At 34.5% G+C, this 23,131-nt stretch overlaps 2 protein-coding genes across 3 annotated transcripts; both read right to left on the bottom strand.

Moving 5' to 3' along the window:
* Window positions 1,779-7,973, bottom strand: LOC109236201 (lysosomal beta glucosidase-like). Its single transcript, XM_019402403.1, has 9 exons — window positions 7,961-7,973; window positions 5,842-6,202; window positions 5,013-5,103; window positions 4,725-4,867; window positions 4,139-4,382; window positions 3,947-4,051; window positions 3,153-3,335; window positions 2,838-3,042; window positions 1,779-2,346 (listed from the first exon to the last, which is right to left on the bottom strand). Exons 1-9 carry the CDS (start codon window positions 7,971-7,973, stop codon window positions 1,841-1,843), a joined length of 1,851 nt encoding a protein of 616 aa, XP_019257948.1. The 3' UTR covers window positions 1,779-1,840.
* On the bottom strand, window positions 14,169-19,014 carry LOC109235471 (beta-glucosidase BoGH3B-like). Of its 2 annotated transcripts, none has more exons than XM_019401589.1 (10): window positions 18,908-19,014; window positions 18,246-18,498; window positions 17,417-17,621; window positions 16,909-16,999; window positions 16,687-16,832; window positions 16,274-16,517; window positions 16,070-16,174; window positions 15,763-15,945; window positions 15,472-15,676; window positions 14,169-14,955 (listed from the first exon to the last, which is right to left on the bottom strand). In XM_019401589.1, exons 2-10 carry the CDS (start codon window positions 18,463-18,465, stop codon window positions 14,468-14,470), a joined length of 1,887 nt encoding a protein of 628 aa, XP_019257134.1. In that variant the 5' UTR covers window positions 18,466-18,498; window positions 18,908-19,014; the 3' UTR covers window positions 14,169-14,467. The 2 variants fall into 2 exon arrangements, with proteins under 2 accessions (XP_019257134.1, XP_019257135.1); XM_019401590.1 differs by having other exon boundaries at window positions 18,246-18,501; window positions 18,908-19,003.

Below are 23,131 nucleotides of genomic sequence, written 5' to 3'. Positions count from 1 at the left end.
TCAAACCAAAGTATTTACGGTTCGGTGCGTTTTTTTCAAAGTTCGATTCGGTTATTTCCGGTTTATTTTTTCGGTTTTAAACGGTTCAAGGAAATAGCACATAACAGAAACGAAGCTAGTGTAAGAGAGACAAACTAGTGTAACTGACATTTAGTGCAATGGCCGGAAATGCTGTTGGACCAATGACATTTAGTCCATTTCGGTGCGATTTACGGTTTAAGGAAATTGGATGTTCTGGAACGAGGATGTTTTATCTGTATTTCAATGCAAAGGTACCTCATTAGCACATAATCGATATCAGTTAGTCAGAAACTCCATTGGGTCCAGTTTTTGAATTCATTCATTCTCGCGCAACTTTTGAGCATTACTCTCAATTGCCATATTACTAGAATCTGTCCATATTCATATGGGAGCAGCAGAAGAGAAGTTAGGTCAGCAATAAGCTGGGACCTGACTAGAATGAACCAAAGAGATTCAAAGAACAAAGGTACCATCTGTTGGCATTTGCGAATGTTGCTGCTGAGAAGCCGCAGACTGAGGAAATTGACTGGGAACACTCAGTGAGTTTCTAGATGCCTGAATTAAATTTTATGACGTAGAATTAATACCCAAAGATTGAGAAATTTCATCTTTTTTATGTAACAACTGAAAAAATGCTGCTTCATCTACCTGAGATTGAAATTTATATACAGCCATTTTGAGCATTTGGTCACCAATTATACTTCTCGTGTGTCTTACAAAACCTTCCTTAGAAATTTTATTTTTCTGAACACATATTCCTTTTGTTAGCAAAACTACTATAACAGAAAAGGCAAAATAATGCAAAAACAAGTCAGCTATAGCAAACTACTTTGAGTTTAACGTAAAGAGTCTGGAGTTGCGAAATGATGCATTTAGTGCAATGGCTGGAAATATTGTTGGGTCAATGAAACCAAGAATAGAGAACAAGCAAAAGAATTAACACAGCAGCACAGTCAACCAAAATTTCGGTTTTTTGGTTTAACTGAAAACCAAAATACAAAAACCGTAAACCGCACCGAAAAACCGAAAATTAATAATTTTAAAACCGTGCACCGACTGAAAAACCGATTAAACCGAAACCGAAAAACCGAAATTCACGGTTCGGCCGGTTTATTCGGTTCGGTCGGTATTATGCCTACCCCTAGCTACCACCAAAGCTAAAAAAATTCAGATTTTCTCTTTTGAAAATTACCTAGATAGTTAATTTTGAAAAATAAATAATCTGAAAATATAAAATAACTATTGAAGTTAGACGACAAATTAACTTTTATAGCTTTAAAAACTAAACTAAGCTATCCCTTATAAGAATTTGTTAATACTTAAAATTTTGAAATTAACTAATTAAATTTTATCATAATTTTGTTGGAATGTGATTTAAGGACAATGTTTGCACTATAAACTTTTTGATAGGCGAGTCTAATTTATCTATTTATCGACACTATCATAAAAATAAAAAATTCTAACATAAATGTTGATCAACTTTCACCCTTCATAAGTGTAGAAGAAGACCATAATAGTATTTGTTGTTCGTTGGGGTACAACTTATATTCTTCCTTTGTTGATTAATATCTACAGGTTGCAAATAATTTACCAACATATAATACTAGCTGAAATATAAATGTGCCATATATATAAAATGGAGCAGAGAAGAGTAAAATATCTAGTAGTAATAATATATATTCAGTGCGACAAGTTCGTATATATATTAAGATCCGGTAAAACGAACACTACTAACTCAACAAAGTAAACATGAAGCTCGAAATCAAAACCAAAACTAGCTAAAATATAAACATTGTTCTTTAGTCTAAAAAAACTATCTCTACCTAGAAGCAATTTGGTCCTGGAATTTAGTAGCTGTAGTAGTGAGTCCAAACCCAAATGGGAAAAGTGGATCATAGTGTGAATCACCAACATTCATTGGCAATTGGTCCACAGTCTTGAACCAAGTTCTTGATAATTTTCCAGTAAACTCATAATCACCAAATAAAACATCAGCAACTCCTTGTCCTTGAGTACCAGGTAACCAAGCAGCAACAAGTGAATCAATGTTACTTAAATGTGGTTGCACAACTAATGGTCTCCCAGAAATTAAGACCACTACACATTTTATACTTCCACAGACATTGTTCATTGTTGTTATTCCCTGCTCTGGGATTGTCAAATTCAAGTTGTCTCCTGCTGTTTCAGCATAAGGTAGTTCACCTACTACTACTATTGCATATGAGAATTTGTTGGATTCCATAAATTCTGTCGTGGGGTTTTCACTGTAGACTACTTCTGTACTTGGATCAACGGTAGCAGTTACAGCATCCAAAATGGTTGTCCCTGAAATTTTCAGAAATGACCAAAAAGGTAAAATGACTAGAGGTTTATATACTAGTAGGAATTTTCTTTTATTTTATTTTACTTATATATTAGATGAGCTTAGATGAAAATCTTTGTTCTTGACCACATCACAACAATAAACAACTACGTCTCAATCCAAGTTTCGGCCAGTTGTTGTTCTTGACAAAAAAAAAAGGTTAAACAAAAAAGAGAAAAAAAGAGGGGACGGGCCTGGCAAGGACAGAAATCAACATTCTATAAGAGTTTAAGTTATATATACTACGTAATAGTAACACTATCAATATTATTTAACTGGTTATTGCATATTATCTATTGCTCTTTGTCAGATTATCATCTCATGCCTAAATGAAAAATTACCAGCTATTGTAGGTTAACTTAAGTTGACAGCGTAAAAATTAGTGTACCGAACATAAATTCTTTACGAAATCTTTATTATTTTTTGAGAGAAAGAGGATGGGTGGAGAAAATACCAAGTGTGACATTGTTTCCTTCAACTCCTTGCCAAGTAATAGTCCAACCACCACATTGATAGCCCAAATTGTTGGCATGAGATCCAGCCACTAATATTCTTGTTGCCTTCTTAGGCAGTGGAAGTACAGGCTCATCTGCATTTGCCCCATTCTTCAGTAATACTAGTGATTTTCTCACTGCTTCTCTTGCCAAATCTCTATGTGCCTGTTTCAACATTAATTGAAACTCAATATCAGTCAATTCAACAATTATTCTAAAAATATATAGAGTCTAGAAAATCTGATTATTCATATAGTATATAAAAAGAACCTGACCTGGCTTCCGAGGTGTTTAACTAATCTATAATCAGCCAAAGGATTCTCAAAAAGACCCATGGTAAATTTGACTCTCAAGATCCTCCTCACTGCATCATCAATTCGGCACAAGGGAATATAATTATTATTCACCAACGAAGTCAATATATCAATAAATTCCGTATGGTTTAGAGGGACCATAATCTGAAAATCGAGCACAACAAAGTCAGGTGACAATTCAAATTTTCGAACAGCAATTTCATTGTCACTCCATCTGTTCCTTTTTATACGTCACTTTACGCGACAAAAAAAAAAAAAAAAAAAAAAAAAAAAAAAAACCAAAAAGAAAATTTTGGTCCAAAATATTATTAGTCACTTCAGAAAATGAAGAAGGCATTCATTTTTTTCCCCTTCTAATTCTAGCTACACTACTTGAAGAAGACATATAGTTTATTAGTTACTCATGTAAGGAAGAGATAAAGGTATTTTAATGACCCAATGTTATTAAATTCTCCTTTTGATCCTATGTACTTTACACTTAAGATAAAATTATTTGTTCCGAAATACTTGTCGTATCAAAGATTAGTTTTTATATTTTTTTAAATGTCCAAGAAAAAAAGTAAAAGATTAAGAAATCAAAGAATAAATAAGGACAGTTTAATCAAGTAACTCTAACTATTAATGTTTTTATAATGGGTTTGCAGAAGGATAAAATGGCAGCTACATAGGATCAGAGGGGCTAATATTTTAATTATGAACGTACAAAAAATTTAAGCGACATATAAAAAGGATTAGAGAGAATATTAGTAGCTAACCATGTCAATGCCAGCTTGAACCCCAGTGAGCACCGAATGTGTGTAATTTGCATGAGGTGGTGAAGTTATTTTATCAATTCCTTGCCAATCTGAGATGACAAATCCCTTCACAAAAAAAAAAATACTTTTAATTTCTTAACTAAAAGTTATTGAATTACTCAACTAATCAAGGTTAGTGAAATGGTTAATTACCCTGAATTTTAAGGTATCCTTGAGGAAATTGGTAACAAGATTATGATGTGCATGCATCTTAACACCATTCCAACTTGAATAAGACACCATAACAGTAGAAACTCCCTTGATAATTGATTGATAATAACCAGGCATGTGAATACTTAGCAATGTGTGCCAATCTGTCACTGTATTATTCTCATTGATCCCTTTTGTTGTACCACCATCTCCAACAAAGTGTTTAGCACAAGCTGCTACCTTTTCCCTAAAGAAATGGTTTGAATTTATATTAAAAAGAAAATGTTAGACATGTTTTGACGATTATATTAAAGAGTTGATGAGTAATTGTTTGTTTGGTCAAGCTTCCAAAATTTGCTTATTTGAGAATTACTTTTCGAAAAAGCATTTTTGAAAAGTAGCAGTTTGAAAATTCTTGCGACTACTCAAAAGCATTAATTTTTTTTCTTAAAAGCTTTGATCAAACAACTCAACTCTCTAAAATAAATAGTACTTATTTAATTTAAAAATATAAACACTTTTGGCTTGACAGAAACTTGGCCAAACGGATTATAAGAGACTTAGTAAGGGTAATGTAAATTAAGCTTACTTTCCAGCAACATAAGGAATGCCAGCTTTACGAGGAGGATGGTCCCCTTGTAATCCAGGGATAATTTCAGTCATTTGTTTCACAATTTCTGGATCCTCACTGTAACTCTCATAGCACCTACCCCATCTTGGATCTCTGCATACCTGTTGAGGCACAAGTTATTTAAAAACTAATTTTAAATTCTATGCACCAATAATGTATCACGATCAATTAACGATTTATAACAAACATGACTTGATAATCCAAAAAAAAACGTACAATGTAAGGTTAGGATAAACATATATTTACCGCAATGCATGGAGCAAAAACATATTGAATGCCAGTAGCTCTAACTTCAAGAGCAGTTGCAGCACCAATTCTTTTCACAAGCTCTGGATCTCTGCAAGATTTGAAAGAAAGAAAAAAATAAAAAGACAAACAAATCATGTAATGAGACAAAGTAATTAAAACTGTTAATTTATTAATTTGACTACTCGTATGTAATTAATTTGAATAAATAAAACTTTTGATACTACTATTATTCGAGGAGAACTAAAACATCAAGATCTTTTAACAAGATGAAGAAGAATAGCCTCGCTAAAACATCTTCATTGTTTAAATTAAGTGGTAGAAAAAGGTGTTAATTATTTTATACAACAAAAAGAAACAATATTATAATCTAGCCTCGCTGAAAGTAAAACTTCTTAATTTTGATTGTTAATTCAAACGGATATTAAATCTTTTATGTTTTTGAAATAAAAGTTTATATAATAAAAAATACAATAATTAACAATTCAAAATATTTAAAAGACAAGAAAAATTACGGTCAAATCAAAGAAAAACTTATTTGACTATCAAGATTCGAGTGATGTCACATAAATCGGGGCGCATGGAATACTATTTCCTTTAATCTTTCAAAGGAAACTAATCCTTAACCCAAAAAAGGCACGGCAAATTAAACATAAGTTATAAAAAAGATTTATTGTATATCCAATGACATTGTAATGATTTAGTTACCCTATTTGTCAGATTAATTGCTCTACTTGTTACGGACAATTACTTTAATTTTCCATTAAACTGACCTAACAATAATGTAATAGAAGTTAAATGCTTTATACTAAAAATCAAGGGAACTTGCCTGGTTGCACCAAGGCCAACATTATGAGGAAAAACAGTAGCCTTATAAACATTATTATGGCCATGAACTGCATCAATCCCATAAATCATAGGAATTCCAAGCCTAGTAGACAATGCTCCCTTTTGAAACTCATTCACCATATCAACCCATTCTCGGGCTGTCGCTTCAGGTTTTGGCACACTTCCTCCACCACTCAGTACGCTCCCTATTCCGTAATCTTTCATAATTTTCGGTGTCAAAATTCTTCTATCGAGCTGTGTCATCTGCCCTATTTTCTCTGCCAATGTCATTCTACTCATTAGATCCCTTATACGTATATTTAGCGGCTTCCTAGGATCCTTGTAAAGCAAGTAATCTCCTTCTGCCATGCAGGCAGAGAATAATATCACAAGTCCCAATATAGGGATTGCAATTCTTGATCTCATGATTTCTGTAAATGGACATGGAAAAACAAAATTAGGGTTTTATTCAAGAATTTAACAGATTATACAACAACTAAAAAAAAAAAGATGCACTAATAGTATAAACATAATATACATAATCAGCCAGGTCACGTATAAGGTAATTTAAGTAACTCAAAAACACAAACCTTTAGACCAAAGAAAAAGGTTAAACTCTTTAACATGAAAAAAGAAGAAGTTAAAATCTTCAACATAATGAAAGAATATAATGTACTATTTAAAAACAAAGCAATCAGCAGGCATTCTAATGATTGTGCATAATTAAATTGATACGGGATGATAATAAAGAAAATGTACCAAGTAAAAGAGACGAAAGTAAACCTAGATACTGCAGTTGTTATGAACCTTTTATAATAGAGCAAATATTTGAGTGTTAGTGTTTGAGATGATATCTACAAATTAAACGAATATGATCAACATAAACGGGATATGTTATTTATTGGGGGATCGGATTTAGAGATTAAATAGTTTGGGATAAGCACAAATTCCTTCCAAGTAGGATTCTTTTACCTTCTTTGACTTGATAGGAAATATGTAAAAAGCTTTCCACCGAGATAAGATTGACTCTTAAAAGGAACACATTTAATAATATTAATTAATAAACATTCTCAAAATCTGTAGTTGCAAAAATTGCTGATTTACTCTCTGCCAGACCGTACTAATTTACCGTGGTTAAGCCATAATTTAAATAAGAATATATGTATTAGTTGACTATGGTTAGTGATAAGAGTATATGTGAAGAGATGTATATTATATATTCATTAAACTGGTATAAACATTCGGTACGATAAGTTTTGTTGCATAAATTAATCTTGATTAACTAATAGCTGCAATAATTAGGTATAGGAAATTCAATATCCAAGAAACATGTACATAGATGAGAGACTTGTTTAATACGAGATTCACTTGTACAAAACTAACCCCCACCTGCGTAAAATAGCGACTTAGCTAAAATAGTCTAATGTGATTAAGATATTAAGTTAACGTTCATATTTTTATTGATTTCGAGAATCACACATGAAAGTCTCCCTCATTTTCTCCATCTATTTGAGTGCAAATGTTAATCAATTTACTCGATTTTAATTGTAATTTATCATGATTGGTGTTGCTGACGTGGCAGAAGTCAGTTACGAGTAAAGCTGATGTGGCAGAGTTAGTTAGACAAAGTTAGTGTTAGTTACATAGTCAGTTAGGATTAGTTAAAGAGATTTCATTTTAGTGATCCACTTGCATTTGATCCATTCCTTTATATACATTGTAATTCATGTATTGACATTCATTCAGAATAATAGTAATCATTCTCTTCTCTCTTCTAAATTTTTTGAGTTATTTTCTGCGCACTACCCTGGCTTAGGCCTCATTTGTTTGCACTTAATGGAGGTCTGAATCTTAATCATTCAGATCTCAGACATTAAGTGCGTTTATTTTTAAAGTCTAAATGTTAATTATTCAGATTTTAATCATTAAGTGTGTTTATTTTTTTACTTCACAACCACTTATTGGGTCTGAATAGGTCTATGATTAAGATCTATAATAGAGACTTAATTTCATTAAGATGCTATCACATATTCATTATTAACTGCCGCCACCGCCTTCCATTATCAACTACCATCATGCCACCACCACCACGCCACCGTCATCCTCAATCATAGTCCCACCATTATCGACCATCACCACCCACTATCCCAACCACTCCGACCACCATAATCATTCTCCAACTACCACAACTGACCACCCCATCACCATCAACAACCACAGCTGGCACTGCCCATCATTATAACCTACCACCACCAACCCACCACCTTCATCAGTCACAACTACTACTACCACCCGCCATTATTAACTATCACCACCCACCACCACCATCCTCAATCATAATCGCCATCACTACCAATCAGTACTAACTACTAGCATGAACCACCATCATCAACCAAAACTACCACCAACCACCACCTCTAATCGGCATCCACCCGTTAGCCATCACCACCAACAACTATCGTATTTTAAAAAACTATATATTTATTGATAGAATTTTAGATTAGTTAGTATTTCATTTGAATTTTATGTTTATTAATTTTCAATAAAGATAAATTTTATATATTCAGATGTTAAAAATCGAACAGTCTTAATTATTTCTATTCAGATCTTAATATACATCTTAATATATTCAGACGTGTATTCAGATTCAAATGTCTTAATCTTAATACACATTTTAATATTCAGATGTGTATTCAGATTCAAACGTCTTATTCTTAAAAAAAAAACAAATGAGGCCTTAGCTTCTTCTATCTTCAAGCTTAGCTCCTAGATTCTTCATTGGTTCAGTCTTCAACTGCACTAATTGGTATCAGAGCAATAACTCCTTGGCATAACATGGGTAGGGAAAAGAATCAAGACAAACCTATTGATAGCATGAACGTCAATTGCAGAAATTGATGGAGGGTTTGACTAGTATGAACTTCAGGAATGCTCAAACAGATAAAGAGTTGCTCGAAATCAAAGAGGCAATTGGATTTATCAAACAACATGACAAGGGAATGGCGTCTTCATTTGATGGTGAATCTACAAGTCCTGTTCGAATGGGTCGATCTAAGGAAGCTCAACTAGTTATGCTTCAAGTGGTAATAGCTCCTTTACTTGATATTCTCGACTTGACTTTCCTCGTTTCTCTGGATATGATTTAAAATCCTGGTTGTATAAGGTGGATCATATTTTTTCCATGGAGGAAATTGCATTTGAGGAAAGGTTTAAGGTTGCTTGTATTCATTTTGATGGTGATGCTATTGTGTGGCATAGGTCATTTATGAGGTCTAGAAATGCTAATACATTCCCAACTTGGACTAAATATGTTCTGGCTCTACATGATAGTTTTGGGGATGCGTTTCAGGATCCAATGAAAGCTATCAAAAATTTGAGACAAGTTGGTAGTGTGCAGGATTATTAGATTGAATTTAACAGATTGTTAAATGAAGTCAATCTTTTGAATGAAAATGCTATCAGTTGCTTTTTAGGTGGATTGAAACCAGAACTAAACAAATCTGTTAGAATCCAATCACTAAGAACACTAATGCAAGCATATAAGTTTGCTAAACTACAAGAAGGTGTCTTTAAAGCTCATGCCCAATCTTGGGGCCTTAAGCCTACTTCTAAATACCATAATCCAAAATTAACCACTCTTTATGTTTCCAAACCCCCAGAATTCACATAAACCTACCTTCCCAAACTCCACCTTCAATAAGACTTTAACCAAATACCAAGAAAATCAATAAAACTAATAGTCACCTTCATTGAAAAGAGGTCCAATGGATTTTGTTTTTTCGGCGAGGTCCAAGAGATTATATTTTTTTGTGAAGAAAAATGTATAGTTGGGCACAATTGTAAAGCAAAAAGGCAGATTTTTATGGTAGAACTAGTTGAATAAGAAGCCATACATGAAGTGGTTATGGAGGAAGAAACACAGAATGTTGTGGAAGGAGTAGATGAATTCATAACTATTTCATTACAACCTTCACTAGGGTAACAAGTTACCAGACTATTAGGGTGACTGGCTGCCACGAGAAAAAACCCTTTCAAGTCTTAATTGACACTGGGAGTAAACACAATTTCATTGACCAAGATGTAGCCAAGAGTTTTGGATGTAAGGCAGTGATATAGTAGAACAATGCATTAGTGTAGCTGATGGAAGAAAGGTTCAAACTGCTTCTGTGTGTAGGAATATGCAGTGGCTCTTATAAGGAACCACCTTCTCCTAAGACTTCCTACTTTTACCTCTAGGAAATGTCGATATTGTTTTAGGGGTTCAGTGGCTAAGCACCTTGGGCAGTATTCTATTTGACTTTAGTAACAGAACCATTGAGTTTGTCTATCAGGGAAGGAAGCATGTATTGAGAGGGGCCAGCAATCAACCTAAGTAGGCAAGTTTAATAGCCAAGAAAGGTGGAGAAGACACTAAATTCTTTGTGATAATAGTAACAAATAATGCGGAGGAGAATCATAGTTTTCATAACATACAAGCTGCTCTAGGTACTGAAATTTCTCCAGCTTTAATTGTGTTACTGGAGCAATATGCTAGCATATTTGAGATTCCTACTACCCAACCTCCCTACTTCCTTTGATCATAGGATTCCTCTCATTGAGGATGCAAATCCAGTAAACAAGAGGCCCTATCGATATCCTGGTGTTAAGAAGAATATCATTGAAAAGCTGGTTCAAGAAATGATTGATCAAGGAGTCATACAACACTCTACCGGTCCCTATGCCTCTCCTATTGTTTTGGTTGGAAAAAAAGATAGAAGTTAGAGATTATGTCTTGGCTATAGGGAGCTTAATCAGTTAACAATAAAAGATAAGTTCCCTATCCCCATAATAGAGGATTTGTTTGATGAGTTAGGAGGAGCAAAAGTATTTTCTAAAATAGATTTACGAGCTGGATATCATCAGCTGAGAATGGCAAATGAAGTACTCATAAGACAACTTTCAAAACACATGAAGGTTACTATGAATTTCTAGTTATGCCCTTTGGCCTAACTACTGCACCCTCTTCATTTCAAAGCTTAATGACCAAAGTTCTTAGCCCTTATTAAGGAAATCGGTAGTTTTATTTTTTGATGGTATCCTAATTTATAGCAAAAGTATGACTGCTCATCTGGAACATGTTGAAGTTGTGTTTGAACTGATGAAGAGGTATCAACTTGTGCCAAGCATCCTAAATATGCTTTTGGAGTGTCTAAGGTTGAGTACTTAGGTCACTTTATCAGTAAGGAAACCCGTCTACTGACCCTAAGAAGATTGCGATTGTGCAGCAGTGGCCAATTCCTGATAACCTCAAGAAACTGAGAGAATTTCTTGGCCTAGATGGGTACTATAGGAGGTTTATAAAAGGGTTTGGATCCATTTGCAAACCTTTACATAAGTTGCTGAAGAAGGATGGATTTTTGTGCACAGAAGAATCCATAACAGCCTTTGACAGACTCAAACAAGCTTTAATTTTGCTTCCTATCTTGGCCATGCCTGATTATTCTAAACCATTTATAGTAGAGACTGATGCTAATGTGAAGGGTATTGGAGTTGTTTTGATGTAACAAGGTCGCATTATAACTTACATTAGTAGATCTTTGGCCCCTAGGCATCAGGTTATGAGTGTGTATGACAAGGAACTTTTAGCTCTCATTTTGATGTTACTAAATGGTCTCATTATTTGTTGGGCAGGAGATTTATTTTCAAGACAGATCAGAAGACTTTAAATTACCTTTTAGACCAAAACATTCATACTAATTTTCAGGTGGCTGGGATTTCTAAACTTATGGCCTTTGTTTTCTCTATTGAATATAAGAAGGAAACTGAGAACAAAGTTGTCGATGCTTTGTCTGGGAAACCTGAGGCTGAACTGTTATCCATTTCCATCCTAAAGCCAAATGATTCATTACTTGCACAGATATAGAATACTTGGTCTACTGATCCTTACTTGCAGGAGTTGATTGCTAAGTTACAACTACAGCCATTTAAGTCATTTACTTGGCTTAATAACTAGTTAAGGTGGAAAGGCAGATTGGTAGTAGGGCATGATTCTCAGTTGAGAAGAACTATTATCGAATTGTGGCATGCAACCACCCAAGGTGAATATTCTGGGATGGATGCAACTATCAAAAGGCTGCAATCATTGTTCCATTAGAATACTCATTGCAGATACTAGAGAATTCATCTAACAAATGGTATGTGTGACAACAACATAAGTATGATGCAGTTGCATATCCTAGTCTTCTACAGCCATTGCCAATTCCAAATGGTGTATGGACTGACATTTGCCTTGACTTTATTGAAGGCTTGCCCAAGTCTAATGGAAAGGAGGTGATATTGGTAGTGGTTGATTGACTGAGTAAGTACGGGCATTCATGAGTTTATCTCACCCTTATACTGCTCAGTCTGTAGCTCAGTGCTTCCTTGATAATGTTTTTAAACTACATGGTTTCCGTGTCACTATGACCAATGACAGAGATCCTGTTTTTCTCATCACTTTTTGGCAAGAAATCTTTTCTTATTTTATAAGGAGTTCAGTTACAAAGATTCACAGCCTATCATCCCCGACGGGCAGACTGAGATCTTAAACTGAACTTTGAAAACTTCCTAAGGTGCTTTTACAAAGATAGCCCAAAAGATTGGTCATCTTACTTGTCTTTTGCTGAATGGTGGTATAATACTACCTACCATTCTTCTATTAAATTCACTCCTTATGAAGTTCTTTATGATCAGAAACCCCTTATAAATCTTCCCTACTTAGCTGGTGAAACTGATACTAAAATGGTAGATAGGTCCTTAGCAGCTAGAGAAGCTATTCAGCAGCTTTTGAAATGGCATTTGTCAAGAGCTCAATATAGGATGTAAGACTTGGCTAACAAACACAAAACTGATAGACACTTTGAGGTTGGTGGGAGGGTATATTTGAAGTTGCAACCTTATAGACAGGTTTCTATAGCCACCAAGCCCTTCAATAAGCTAGCTGCAAAGTATTTTGGTCCTTATCCTATCAAAACTAAGGTGGGAGCAGTTGCTTATCGCCTACTACTACAAGCTGATGCCTTGATTCATCTCACCTTCCACGTCTCTCAACTTAAAAGGTGCTCAGAAATCCCAAATGTATAAATCATCCTCCTGTTATGCATCTGTCAAGCACCTACTGTCCTTTGCCTGAAGTTATTCCTAATAGAAGATGGGTTAAGCGAGGGAATAAGGCTATATGCCTCTTATTAAGTGGACTGGCGTTGAAGCAACTAACGACACCTGGGAATACCTTTTTGATTTGCAACACAGATTTTCTACCTTTCACCTTTAGGACAAGGGTGTTCTTTTGCAGGGGTATTATTGAAAGATTTAGAGGAGAGCTGAGTTGGCGGCAGACGTGGCAGAAGTTAGTTACGACTAAAGCTGATGCGGCAGAGTTAGTTAGAGAAAGTCAGTGTTAGTTACATAGTTAGTTAGGATAAGTTGAAGAGATTCCTTTTAGTGATCCACTTGCATTTGATCCATTTCTTTATATATATTGTAATTCATGTATTGACATTCATTCAGAATAATAATAATCATTCTCTTCTCACTTCTAATTTCTCTGAACTATTTTCTCGGCACTGCCCTAGCTTAGCTTCTTCTATCTTCGAGCTTAGCTCCTAGATTCTTCCTTGGTTCAGTCTTCAACTACACCAGTTGGATACATATTCTTAAAAATTAAACTACGGTTACTGAGAATGGCAAAGGTGGTTGCAATCTGAACCATTAATTTGTATTGGACGATTTGCTTGCCTTTTGATTTATGTTAGTTCGTTTTGTTTACAACATATATATTAATGGAGAGGACAAGAGTAGTCAAAGTATGGTTTGGAAACTCCCACGCCTATAAACAACATAGCCGCAGTGGCATGTATGCAGGATGTTTTGCAAGCGGAGTCACATTTAAAGAAGGAACAAATAAACTAATTAATAGAACACTAATTCTTTTTTCTCCTTCAATAGATATTGTAAGAAGTTTAGGTTTCAAATCCTCCACACCATAATTAAATTTTTTGTGTTATTTGTATGCCATTTGGTAAAAAGAATTCGACAGAAGCAATTCGTAGGCATCAAAAGTGTAATAATATGAATATTTGCAATGTAATTTCAGAACATAAAAATATAAGCTAATCTAAATTATGCGCACATCAACCCACAAATTTTGTTCCCCTTTTCCGTACCAAAATCTTAAGAACCAAACACAATTGAATTGTTAAATATGAAAGAAATTTCACATTTCTGAGCTTTTGCATCCGAAGATACAATGGTAACTTCAGTCATCGGTCTAACGTCTAAGAATATGCAAAAAACAAACAAATAAATAAATAAATAAATAAACACAGAACACCAGTCTGCTATAATATTAATATGATAACATACACCACCTAAATTATATTCCACGGCACAGTCCACTAGCTAAATTATGTGAACAAGCCCAGTTCCAATAATGAAAAATCAAAATTGCAAGATCACTGGCTTTGTTTTCTACAGCCAGCACTTGCACAAATTGTTGAAATAAATGAATAACATAGAGTTCCCTCTTTCCTTTCTATTGTTACATATAGCAGGAGTATTCAGACAGCTCTCTTGAAGGCTGAATGACTGCACTAATCATATTGGTATTATTAGTAGCCTTTCACTGGTTTGGTTGTGATGCCAAATCCAAAGGGAAAGAGGGGATCAACGTGTGCATCGTCAAAGTTCATTGGAAGCTGATCAACTCTCTTGAACCAAGTGCGAGCAAGTTTTCCAGTGAAGCCATAGTCACCAAATAAAGCATCAGCAACACCTTGGCCTTCAGTTCCAGGGAGCCAAGCAGCGACGAGAGCATCCATTTTTGAAACGTAAGGCTCCATAACCACTGGACGACCTGAGACTACGACTACAACACACTTCACTGCTCCACACACGTTACTGATGGTGCTAGGACCTGGTTCAGCTATTGTGAGATTTGAACTATCGCCAAACATCTCTGCATATGGGACTTCACCCACAACCACAATGGCATAGGAGAATTTGTTGGACTTTACGAAGTTCGCATCAGGATTCTGCTGGTACACTACTTGTGTAGAAGGATCAACAGTTTTCTTGATAGCAGTTAAAATGGTGGTGCCTGTCAAATTTGAAACGCGTATCAGTGACAAATTTGAAACGCGTATCAGTTCCCCTCTTATCTATCATATCAGAAAAACACTGTGTTGATTTAATCAGCAGAAAGACTGAACTTTTATTTATAGGACTAACAAAACAACAGCATAGAGTTATTTGGTAACAGGGAACCTCAGAAAATGAAAGAATGCTTTGGTCAGTTTGTTTTAGCAACTTACAATAACTAGGCGTTGAAATGGTTTTCTTATTTTTGCTTCTCGTTTTTTAATCTGAAGCAAAATAAGAATGTCTAGAAAAGAGGAGGGATCACATCAGAAAATGCTAAAAGAGGGGGAATTTGGATAGTTTTGCAGAGTAACAGCACCGAAACAGGAAAATCCAACTGTAATAATTTGATCATTAGTGCATGTTGTCACTATTCAAACACTTGAGATGGCAGGCAAAATAGAAGAAGTTTTTGCATCATGTTGCAACAATAACAATGTTGCCAATACTACACACAAAATATGAGAAAACTTACCAATAGTAAGATCGTTGCCAGCAACGCCCTGCCATTCAATTGTCCAGCCTCCACATTGGTAACCCAAGTTGTCTGCATGAGTTCCAGCAACAAGTATTTTTGGTGCTTTCTTTGGAAGAGGAAGTAGTGGCTGACTAGGCGTCTTGCCATTCTTCAAGAGCACGAGTGATTTCCTAACTGCTTCCCTTGCTAATTCTCTGTGCTCCTACAGAAATACAATAAAGCAGGTTAAGTCTAGCGCAAACAAGGCAGTGAAAGATTTTTGGAATTACACGTTGATATTTTATTTACCTGGCTACCCAGTTGGTTTGCCAAGCTAGGGTCAGACATTGGGTTCTCGAAGAGACCCATAACAAATTTTACTCTCAATATCCGCTTCACAGCATCATCAATTCTGCTCATGGGAATGATATTGGCTTTCACTTGAGAAGTCAAAGTATCGATAAACTCTCTATAATTCTCGGGGACCATAATCTGAAGCGTAGACAAAATAATCATGGTGAATACAAAGTGCTGTAACATCAACCATCATTATTTCTTAGATATATTTACAAGGTAAGTTGATCTAAAGATCCCAGTACAAATTTATAAGACTAACCATGTCGATTCCTGCCATAATTCCAGCTTGAACTGAATAAGAGTAGTTAGCATGAGGTGGATCAGTAATCCGGTCAATCCCTTGCCAATCTGAAATGACGAAACCCTGAAACATAAAGACCAAAAGAGGTGGTTATACTGCAATATATCCAACTTGACTTTAACTTGGCGGAGTTCTACAATGAAGTGAATTGATCAAACTTACCCTGAACTTGAGCTTGTCCTTAAGGAAGCCAGTGATTAGATCTCGGTTGGCGTGCATCTTTCTTCCGTTCCAGCTTGAGTAAGACACCATAACCGTTGCAACACCCTTTCTGAGTGAGTCATAATATGCAGGCATGTGGATGCTAAATAAACTGTTTGAGCTGATTACAGTGTTACTTTCATCAACGCCGTGCAACGTGCCACCATCTCCCACAAAGTGCTTAGCACAGGCCGCAACCTTAGTCCTTAACCATATGAAAGTTAACAAGGAACAACATCAGCATTGATAGTCTATAGGATTGAAATCCTAGTTTCTCAAACAAAGAATTATAGGTAATTCATAAGAATTTGCGAGTACAAATCATTTATAGGCAAGGAAATAATCAAGATCTAAAAAGGGATAGAGATTCTTACTTTCCTCCGACGTAAGGAACACCGTTCTTTGATTTAGCAGGCAAATCTCCTTGCAGGCCCGGAATGATCTCTGTCATGCTTCGCACGATCCTATGATCTTCACTGTAACTCTCATAACAACGGCCCCATCTAGGATTTCTACATACCTACCATAAGACAATTACTCAGACATCTAAATATATAGAAACAACATAGGCACAAAGTGTGATCATATCAACTCACTGCAATGCAGGGAGCGAAGGCATATGGAATTCCTGTAGCTCTAACTTCAAGTGCAGTTGCAGCCCCGATACGCTTCACAAGATCAGGATCCCTGCATAAAATTAGCAAAACCTTGTTTACGATTAGATAAAAAAGGAAGGATTTTAGGGGTAGAAACAAAACCCAAAATTCTGAAAATTGCTAATTACTGTACAATAGCCACTCTCTAGGTGCATATCTTTTAGCTTGAGTACTTCCGTGCTTGGTAAAGTTGATAAACTGAATTGAAATTCTTTTGCTTGAATTTATGGATAAAGCAAGAAAAAGATCATAACTTTAGGGGAAAGAGATTGAGACAATTTGACATTTAGATTTGAAATGATTAACAAGTAGAAAATCAACTATCATGAATACAATCTCTAAGGATATCCTTAACACTACCAACCAATACTTCAAATTGTGATTACACTATAGTCCTAAAGTTAGCAGATTCATTTCAAACAACGTTTTTAGTGTATATAATACTTGCCTGGTAACACCAAGCCCAACATTGTGAGGAAAGATTGTAGCCCCATAGACATTGTTGTGACCATGAACGGCATCAATTCCATAAATCATGGGAATACCAAGACGGGTCGAAAGAGAACCCTTTTGAATCTCATCTACCATATTGGTCCAAGCCTGAGCAGATGCCTTAGGTGCAGGTACACTCCCTCCACCACTCAATACACTCCCTGCACGAAATACAAGACAATACTGAGTAAAATGAATCCTTTTCACCTCTTATGTTTAAATTAGTACTACAAAAGTTCACTCACTTTTAGAATTATGGCACAGTGATCTAGCAATATCTTTTTCTCTTAAAAGTAACACAACAATAAGTAGCCAAATATACACATACTAATAGATGTGTATTTCCAAAAACTAAATGCACAAAGTTCTAGTATGAAGTGGAAAAAAGTACTCAAGAATGGCCAATCAATCTTGAGGGTACATATAGATATACCAATGAAATTTTGCTTCGCAACATCAGCTGTGGCAACTTTCCTCTATTAATGCCTGATTAGTACAGAAGTTTCACTTACTTTTAGTCTTATGGCACACTGATCAAGCAATATCATTTTCTCTTAAAGGTAACACAACACTAAGTTGCCAAATATACACATACTAATAGATATGCCTTTAGTCTTATGGCACAGATCTAGCCATATTAACAGTGATTTAGACAAATATACACATAGCTATAGATATGCCTTTTTCAAGATCCAAATGCACAAAGTTCTAGTATGATCCAAAAAACAAGCACTCCTATTCAAGAATAACCATTTCAATCTAGAGGATAGATATTTCAAACATACCAATGAAGTTTTGCTTCATAACATCAGCAGTGGCAACTTTCCTCTCAATCTGAGTCATCTGACCAATCTTTTCCTCAAGTGTCATCCTTTTCATCAAATCCTTGATTCTAGCTCCTACTGGCTGTTTTGGGTCCTTGTATTTCACATATTCTCCTTCTGCTACCACTGCCCATAGGCATAACACCACAAAACCCACCATGGGTATTGACATTCTCCCCATTTTTCCAATTTTTTACACACCCTCAATGGCCTTCTGCTTGAAAAATCATAAAAATAGCAAAAAACTCAATGAAACTACTAGTAAATACTATAGTCATCAAAACAAGCATACAGTATATAAATAAAGAAACTATTTTTCACACACCCCTCAATGGCTTTCTGCTAAAAACAATATGCTAAAACTCATAAAAATAGCAAAACTCAACGAAACTAGTAAATACTATAGTCATTCAAACAAGCATACATATTTTTGTTATAAAGTATGAAAGAAAGAAGAACCTATTTTTCACACACCCCTTAATGGCTTTATGCTAGAACAATATGCTAAAAATCATAAAAATAGCAAAACTCAATGAAACTAGTATATACTATAATGTCAAGAAAAAAAAGCCTATTTTGTTATACAGCTAATCAAGAAAATGTTGGAAAGTAAAAATTCTTACTTGTTGAGCTTGTTGTTTGGAAAAATGGGTAGACGTGTAGACAACTAAGACAAGTAGTTGAAGCATTAGTGTGTGTGTGTGTGTGTTATATAGATACAATTACATAATGCCATGTGAAAGTCACAGTAGTGGGGTAGTGGGGTGGGTATGGAATTAAGAAGGATAATTTGAATCAAAATTTTGGACCTGTAAAATTTGTCCGTTAGTTAACGTTTTTCAATGTTACTTTACTGACAATGTCGATTGGAAATTAGTGATTCGGCCCATGAGGTACGGCCGATTTTCATAAAGTAACGACTATAACGTACGTAAGAAAGAAAAATTGCAAGATAAGGGCTTTGGGTTTTCCAAAATGTGCCAATTGAACCATTTATAAGTTAAGTTATAAACACCACTAAAGATTGCAGTGAAATGAATATGATAGTTTTACTCTTAACCAATGATCTTATGTTCGAACATTAAAAATAGAAAATATTCTAGTAGAAAATGCTTTCTCCTTTAATATGTCTTACTCGACGCGAATCTCCCTTAATTAGGTCCCGAAGCGAGTACGAACATTAGGTGGGAAAGTAAATCTTTTTTTTTTTTTTAAACAAGCTCAAAACTCAATTGGTTATACAACCCAACGGCTATGCCAGCTTTTTGTAAAGGTCAAGTTGGATTTTTAAATGAATAAAGGTTCAGTTATCTTTCGTTAAATCTTTCAAATATCTATAACTCCTTAAACCAAATATAATGAAAATAATCATATCTTGGTTGCAAGATAATCCCCTCTTCGATTAGTGAGCTTAGTAAGTAGAAATAGAACGTTTAAAGACTTACAGGTCATTTGGTTGTTGGTCGCTTAAGTAATAAATAATCACCACATAACTAATGCAGTATTATTAACTATATTACATAATACATGTATTAAATTATGTGAGATGGAACGTGAAATAGGAATGCATAAATGCTCTGGTTTACTATTTAAAGATAATAATACCCTTTTAGAATAAATATTTTTTGTATAACAATTTATGCATTATTAATCACTACATAAATAATTCATATATTGTAATCTCCACATAACTAGCAAGTGAACTAAGCAACCCCTTATTCTTTGTGGATATGTTTAAAAAGGTAATAGTTTTATCTTTGTTACCTAATTTACCATTCTTTTGAATGTATAATTTAGTATCAACAATTTGAAACATACCATATGAAAAATATGTAGTGATCTGTCAGTGATAATAAACTAAGAAAGAATTATATTACATGGTTATCTTTGAAGTATATTGTTGCGAAAACCGTCATTTTATAACATTCTTCCAAATATTGGAAAATAACTATTTTGTGTAAGTTTATCTATTTGTGGATTATAATACAGTATATTACACAAAATATGAAATAGTAAAGATTTGTTAATATTTGAAATTACGATGGAAAGACGCGTTACCATTAGATAACTTTGTGTGTGTTAAATTTTTTTGTTTTAATTCTTTCGGATGGGAATGCACATCGTGTACTATATTTAAGATTAAAATTAAATTAAATCTAAGCTAAATTAGTCAACCTCTTCAACGTTGAAGTTAATTTGGATCAAATGTGGATACAGCCAAATTTGTAGGAGCGTTAGTTGTCCAACTAAAGATTTCAAAGTGATTCTACATTATGATTAACCAAAGCACCATCATAAAACTTTCCTAAGATGATGTTCTTTTTAAAATTATAATTATCGCGTGCATCTACATACTCGTAGGTTTGAATAGTTATATTAATTTTAATAAATAAATAATAAAAAAAAGGACCGATGATTCATTGTTTTGTGATAAGCATTCAAGCATGTGGCATGTCGGTAATAGTCGTGGGTTGTTTAAGTGATCTTTTGAAACCCAACATGCCCATGTTTCCCCGTAAACATAAAGTAATGGAAATTTTACCTATGGCAAGGTATACACTCTATTTATTACAAATTAAAATTATTTTAAAATATTATTTTTTATAACTATTTTTTATATTTTATAGTAAAATAAATATTTATGATATACTATCATTGAGGCGTGAAATACGTTATTTATGTGTTTTATTTCTTTTTTTTCAATTAACACACGATTCTCTCTCAGAATTTTTCTTCTTTGTCTCTCTTCCTTCTCTCTCTCTCTTCGAGCAAAATACATGCTTCTAATAATGAATTCTAATACTCCCTCCGGTCCACAATAAGTGAATTTTTAGCTTCTTTTTTGTGGTCCAAAATAAGTGATTTTTTCATATTTCAAGAATGAATTAATTATTCTTTTCCTACATTGCACTTGGAGTTAATGATGTTGGAGTATGCATTAGGAGTGTTTATATGAAGAGATAGTAAAGGTTAATATGGTCAATTTCATTGCTAATTAATGTTAAAATGTGAGTTTCTTAATATGTGTGAAAACAACCAAAAAATCACTTATTCTGGACCGGAGGGAGTAATGAATTCTCCAGCCGAATCCTCTAGGTTTACTGCAATTAAAAATACTTTTAAACTACTAGGAGAAAAAGGGAATAGACGGACATTTTCTTCAAAATCAGATTCATCCATAGCAAGAAGGAGCTCGTCGTTCTAAGGCTAGGGCCATTGCAGGGGAGCAAAAACGATGTTTGAATAATTCGAGTAGAGCATGTGGTACTATAACATGAACGACGGATACTGCAATATTTTCTACGCCAGAGAAGATTTGAGGGCCGGGGTTTTTGTTCGTCTTCATTTTTAGTTTTAATACAATGTATACAGTATTTTGTTTGGCTGGGAAATGTCATCGCTGACGAATTTTCTTCTCTTCTTTGTTATTTAGTCACATACAATGATACAAATACATTGTATTCTGTACAAACTTACTCAAACACATTGTATTTTTGTATAAATATATTTTTTCGCCTGTATTTATGTATTTTGAAGGTCTATATTTTTTTAATACACATGTATTCATGCATACTGTATATACAAGATATAAATATTGAAATACGCTGAATACAAATATTGAAATAGAGCAGAATATAAACAGTGAATATATTTAATTTTAAATACAGTAAAACATACTGAATACAAATGGAAATACAATGATTACAACAAATGAAATATACTGAATACAGCAGTAGTAATATGCATTAGGAATAACTAAAATACTGCTAATACAAATACATTTGAATACACTGAATACAAAATAGTGAATAGAGTAAATACAAACATTGAATCTAAATGAATGCAACAATAAAAAATAAATATTGAAACACACTAAATAAAACAGTTAAATACAATAGTTATATACAACTAAAAAATTATTCTAATTAATTGCGATGATAATGAGGCGTGTTAGAATTGATTTTGTTGAGTTATGTTAGGAGTGTACCACGCTAATTGATCATATTTTCGTTATTAGACAGTTGGACAGACCTATTTTTAAGGTGATTGTCGTTACTGCATTCATCAATACATGGCACGAATACATGAGAATACAATCGCGTACATCTATAACCCCCTATTTTTAGGCGATTTTTGCTATTGTATTCATGAATACAGTAGCGCGAATATAGCGAATACACTACCGCAACAACTTAATGTTGAGTTTGTTATTTAATAAATAATAACAAAAGAGGTGTGAATGGAAAATGGTGGAAAAAGAAATGGAGGGATGACCCGCGACCCGGTCCGGTCTAGCCCGTTTTTCTTTCCCGGATTAATTTAAATTCGTTTTAAATTTCCCGAAAAAAATGTTCCAACAGCCATGACTATTCTGAAAGGTTGCAAACCTCTTCAGAGGGTCACACCTGTTCCAACAGCCACGACTATTCTGAAAGGTTGCAAACCTCTTCAGAGGGTCACACCTGTTCCAACAGCCATGATTGTTCTGAAAGGTTGCAAACCTCTTCAGAGGGTCACACCTGTTCCAACAGTCATGACTATTCTGAAAGGTTGCAAACCTCTTCAGAAACATCACCAAGTTGGCTATAAATAGACCTTCAAATCCCAGAATATTTACTTACTAGATTTTCTGAATCTTCTTCTTCTTCTTCTGCACAAAATATTCCAGTGTGTTTTACGATCATCGGGTGGTTCGCCGATCACCAGAGTTTTAGGTACCGATACACTGGTGAGTTAAATCGTTCTATCCTGGGAGGATATATTCCATAACCTCGAGACTTGAGGGGAATAATTTCCTTAAGGACACACTGTGTATTCAGTGGGCTCGATTTGTTCCTTCAACGTTT

The sequence above is a fragment of the Nicotiana attenuata genome, chromosome 12, assembly GCF_001879085.1.
Source record: "Nicotiana attenuata strain UT chromosome 12, NIATTr2, whole genome shotgun sequence".
Lineage (NCBI taxonomy): Eukaryota > Viridiplantae > Streptophyta > Magnoliopsida > Solanales > Solanaceae > Nicotiana > Nicotiana attenuata.
Note: the sequence above shows the minus strand (reverse complement) of the source record. Positions and strands in the feature narration are given on the sequence as shown.

What these genes read in the sequence shown, in the direction of transcription:
- LOC109236201 (XM_019402403.1), bottom strand. An exon ending in TTTTTGCTCCATGCATTGCG is followed by an intron (nt 4,868 to 5,012) that starts GTAAATATATGT and finishes GTGCCTCAACAG; the next exon opens with GTATGCAGAGATCCAAGATG. An exon ending in TTCAAGCTGGCATTGACATG is followed by an intron (nt 3,336 to 3,946) that starts GTTAGCTACTAA and finishes CTCGATTTTCAG; the next exon opens with ATTATGGTCCCTCTAAACCA.
- LOC109235471 (XM_019401589.1), bottom strand. Translation starts at nt 18,465, where the DNA reads ATGGGGAGAATGTCAATACCCATGGTGGGTTTTGTGGTGTTATGCCTA. An exon ending in AGGACAAGCTCAAGTTCAGG is followed by an intron (nt 16,175 to 16,273) that starts GTAAGTTTGATC and finishes TTTATGTTTCAG; the next exon opens with GGTTTCGTCATTTCAGATTG. An exon ending in CAAACCAACTGGGTAGCCAG is followed by an intron (nt 15,677 to 15,762) that starts GTAAATAAAATA and finishes GTATTTCTGTAG; the next exon opens with GAGCACAGAGAATTAGCAAG.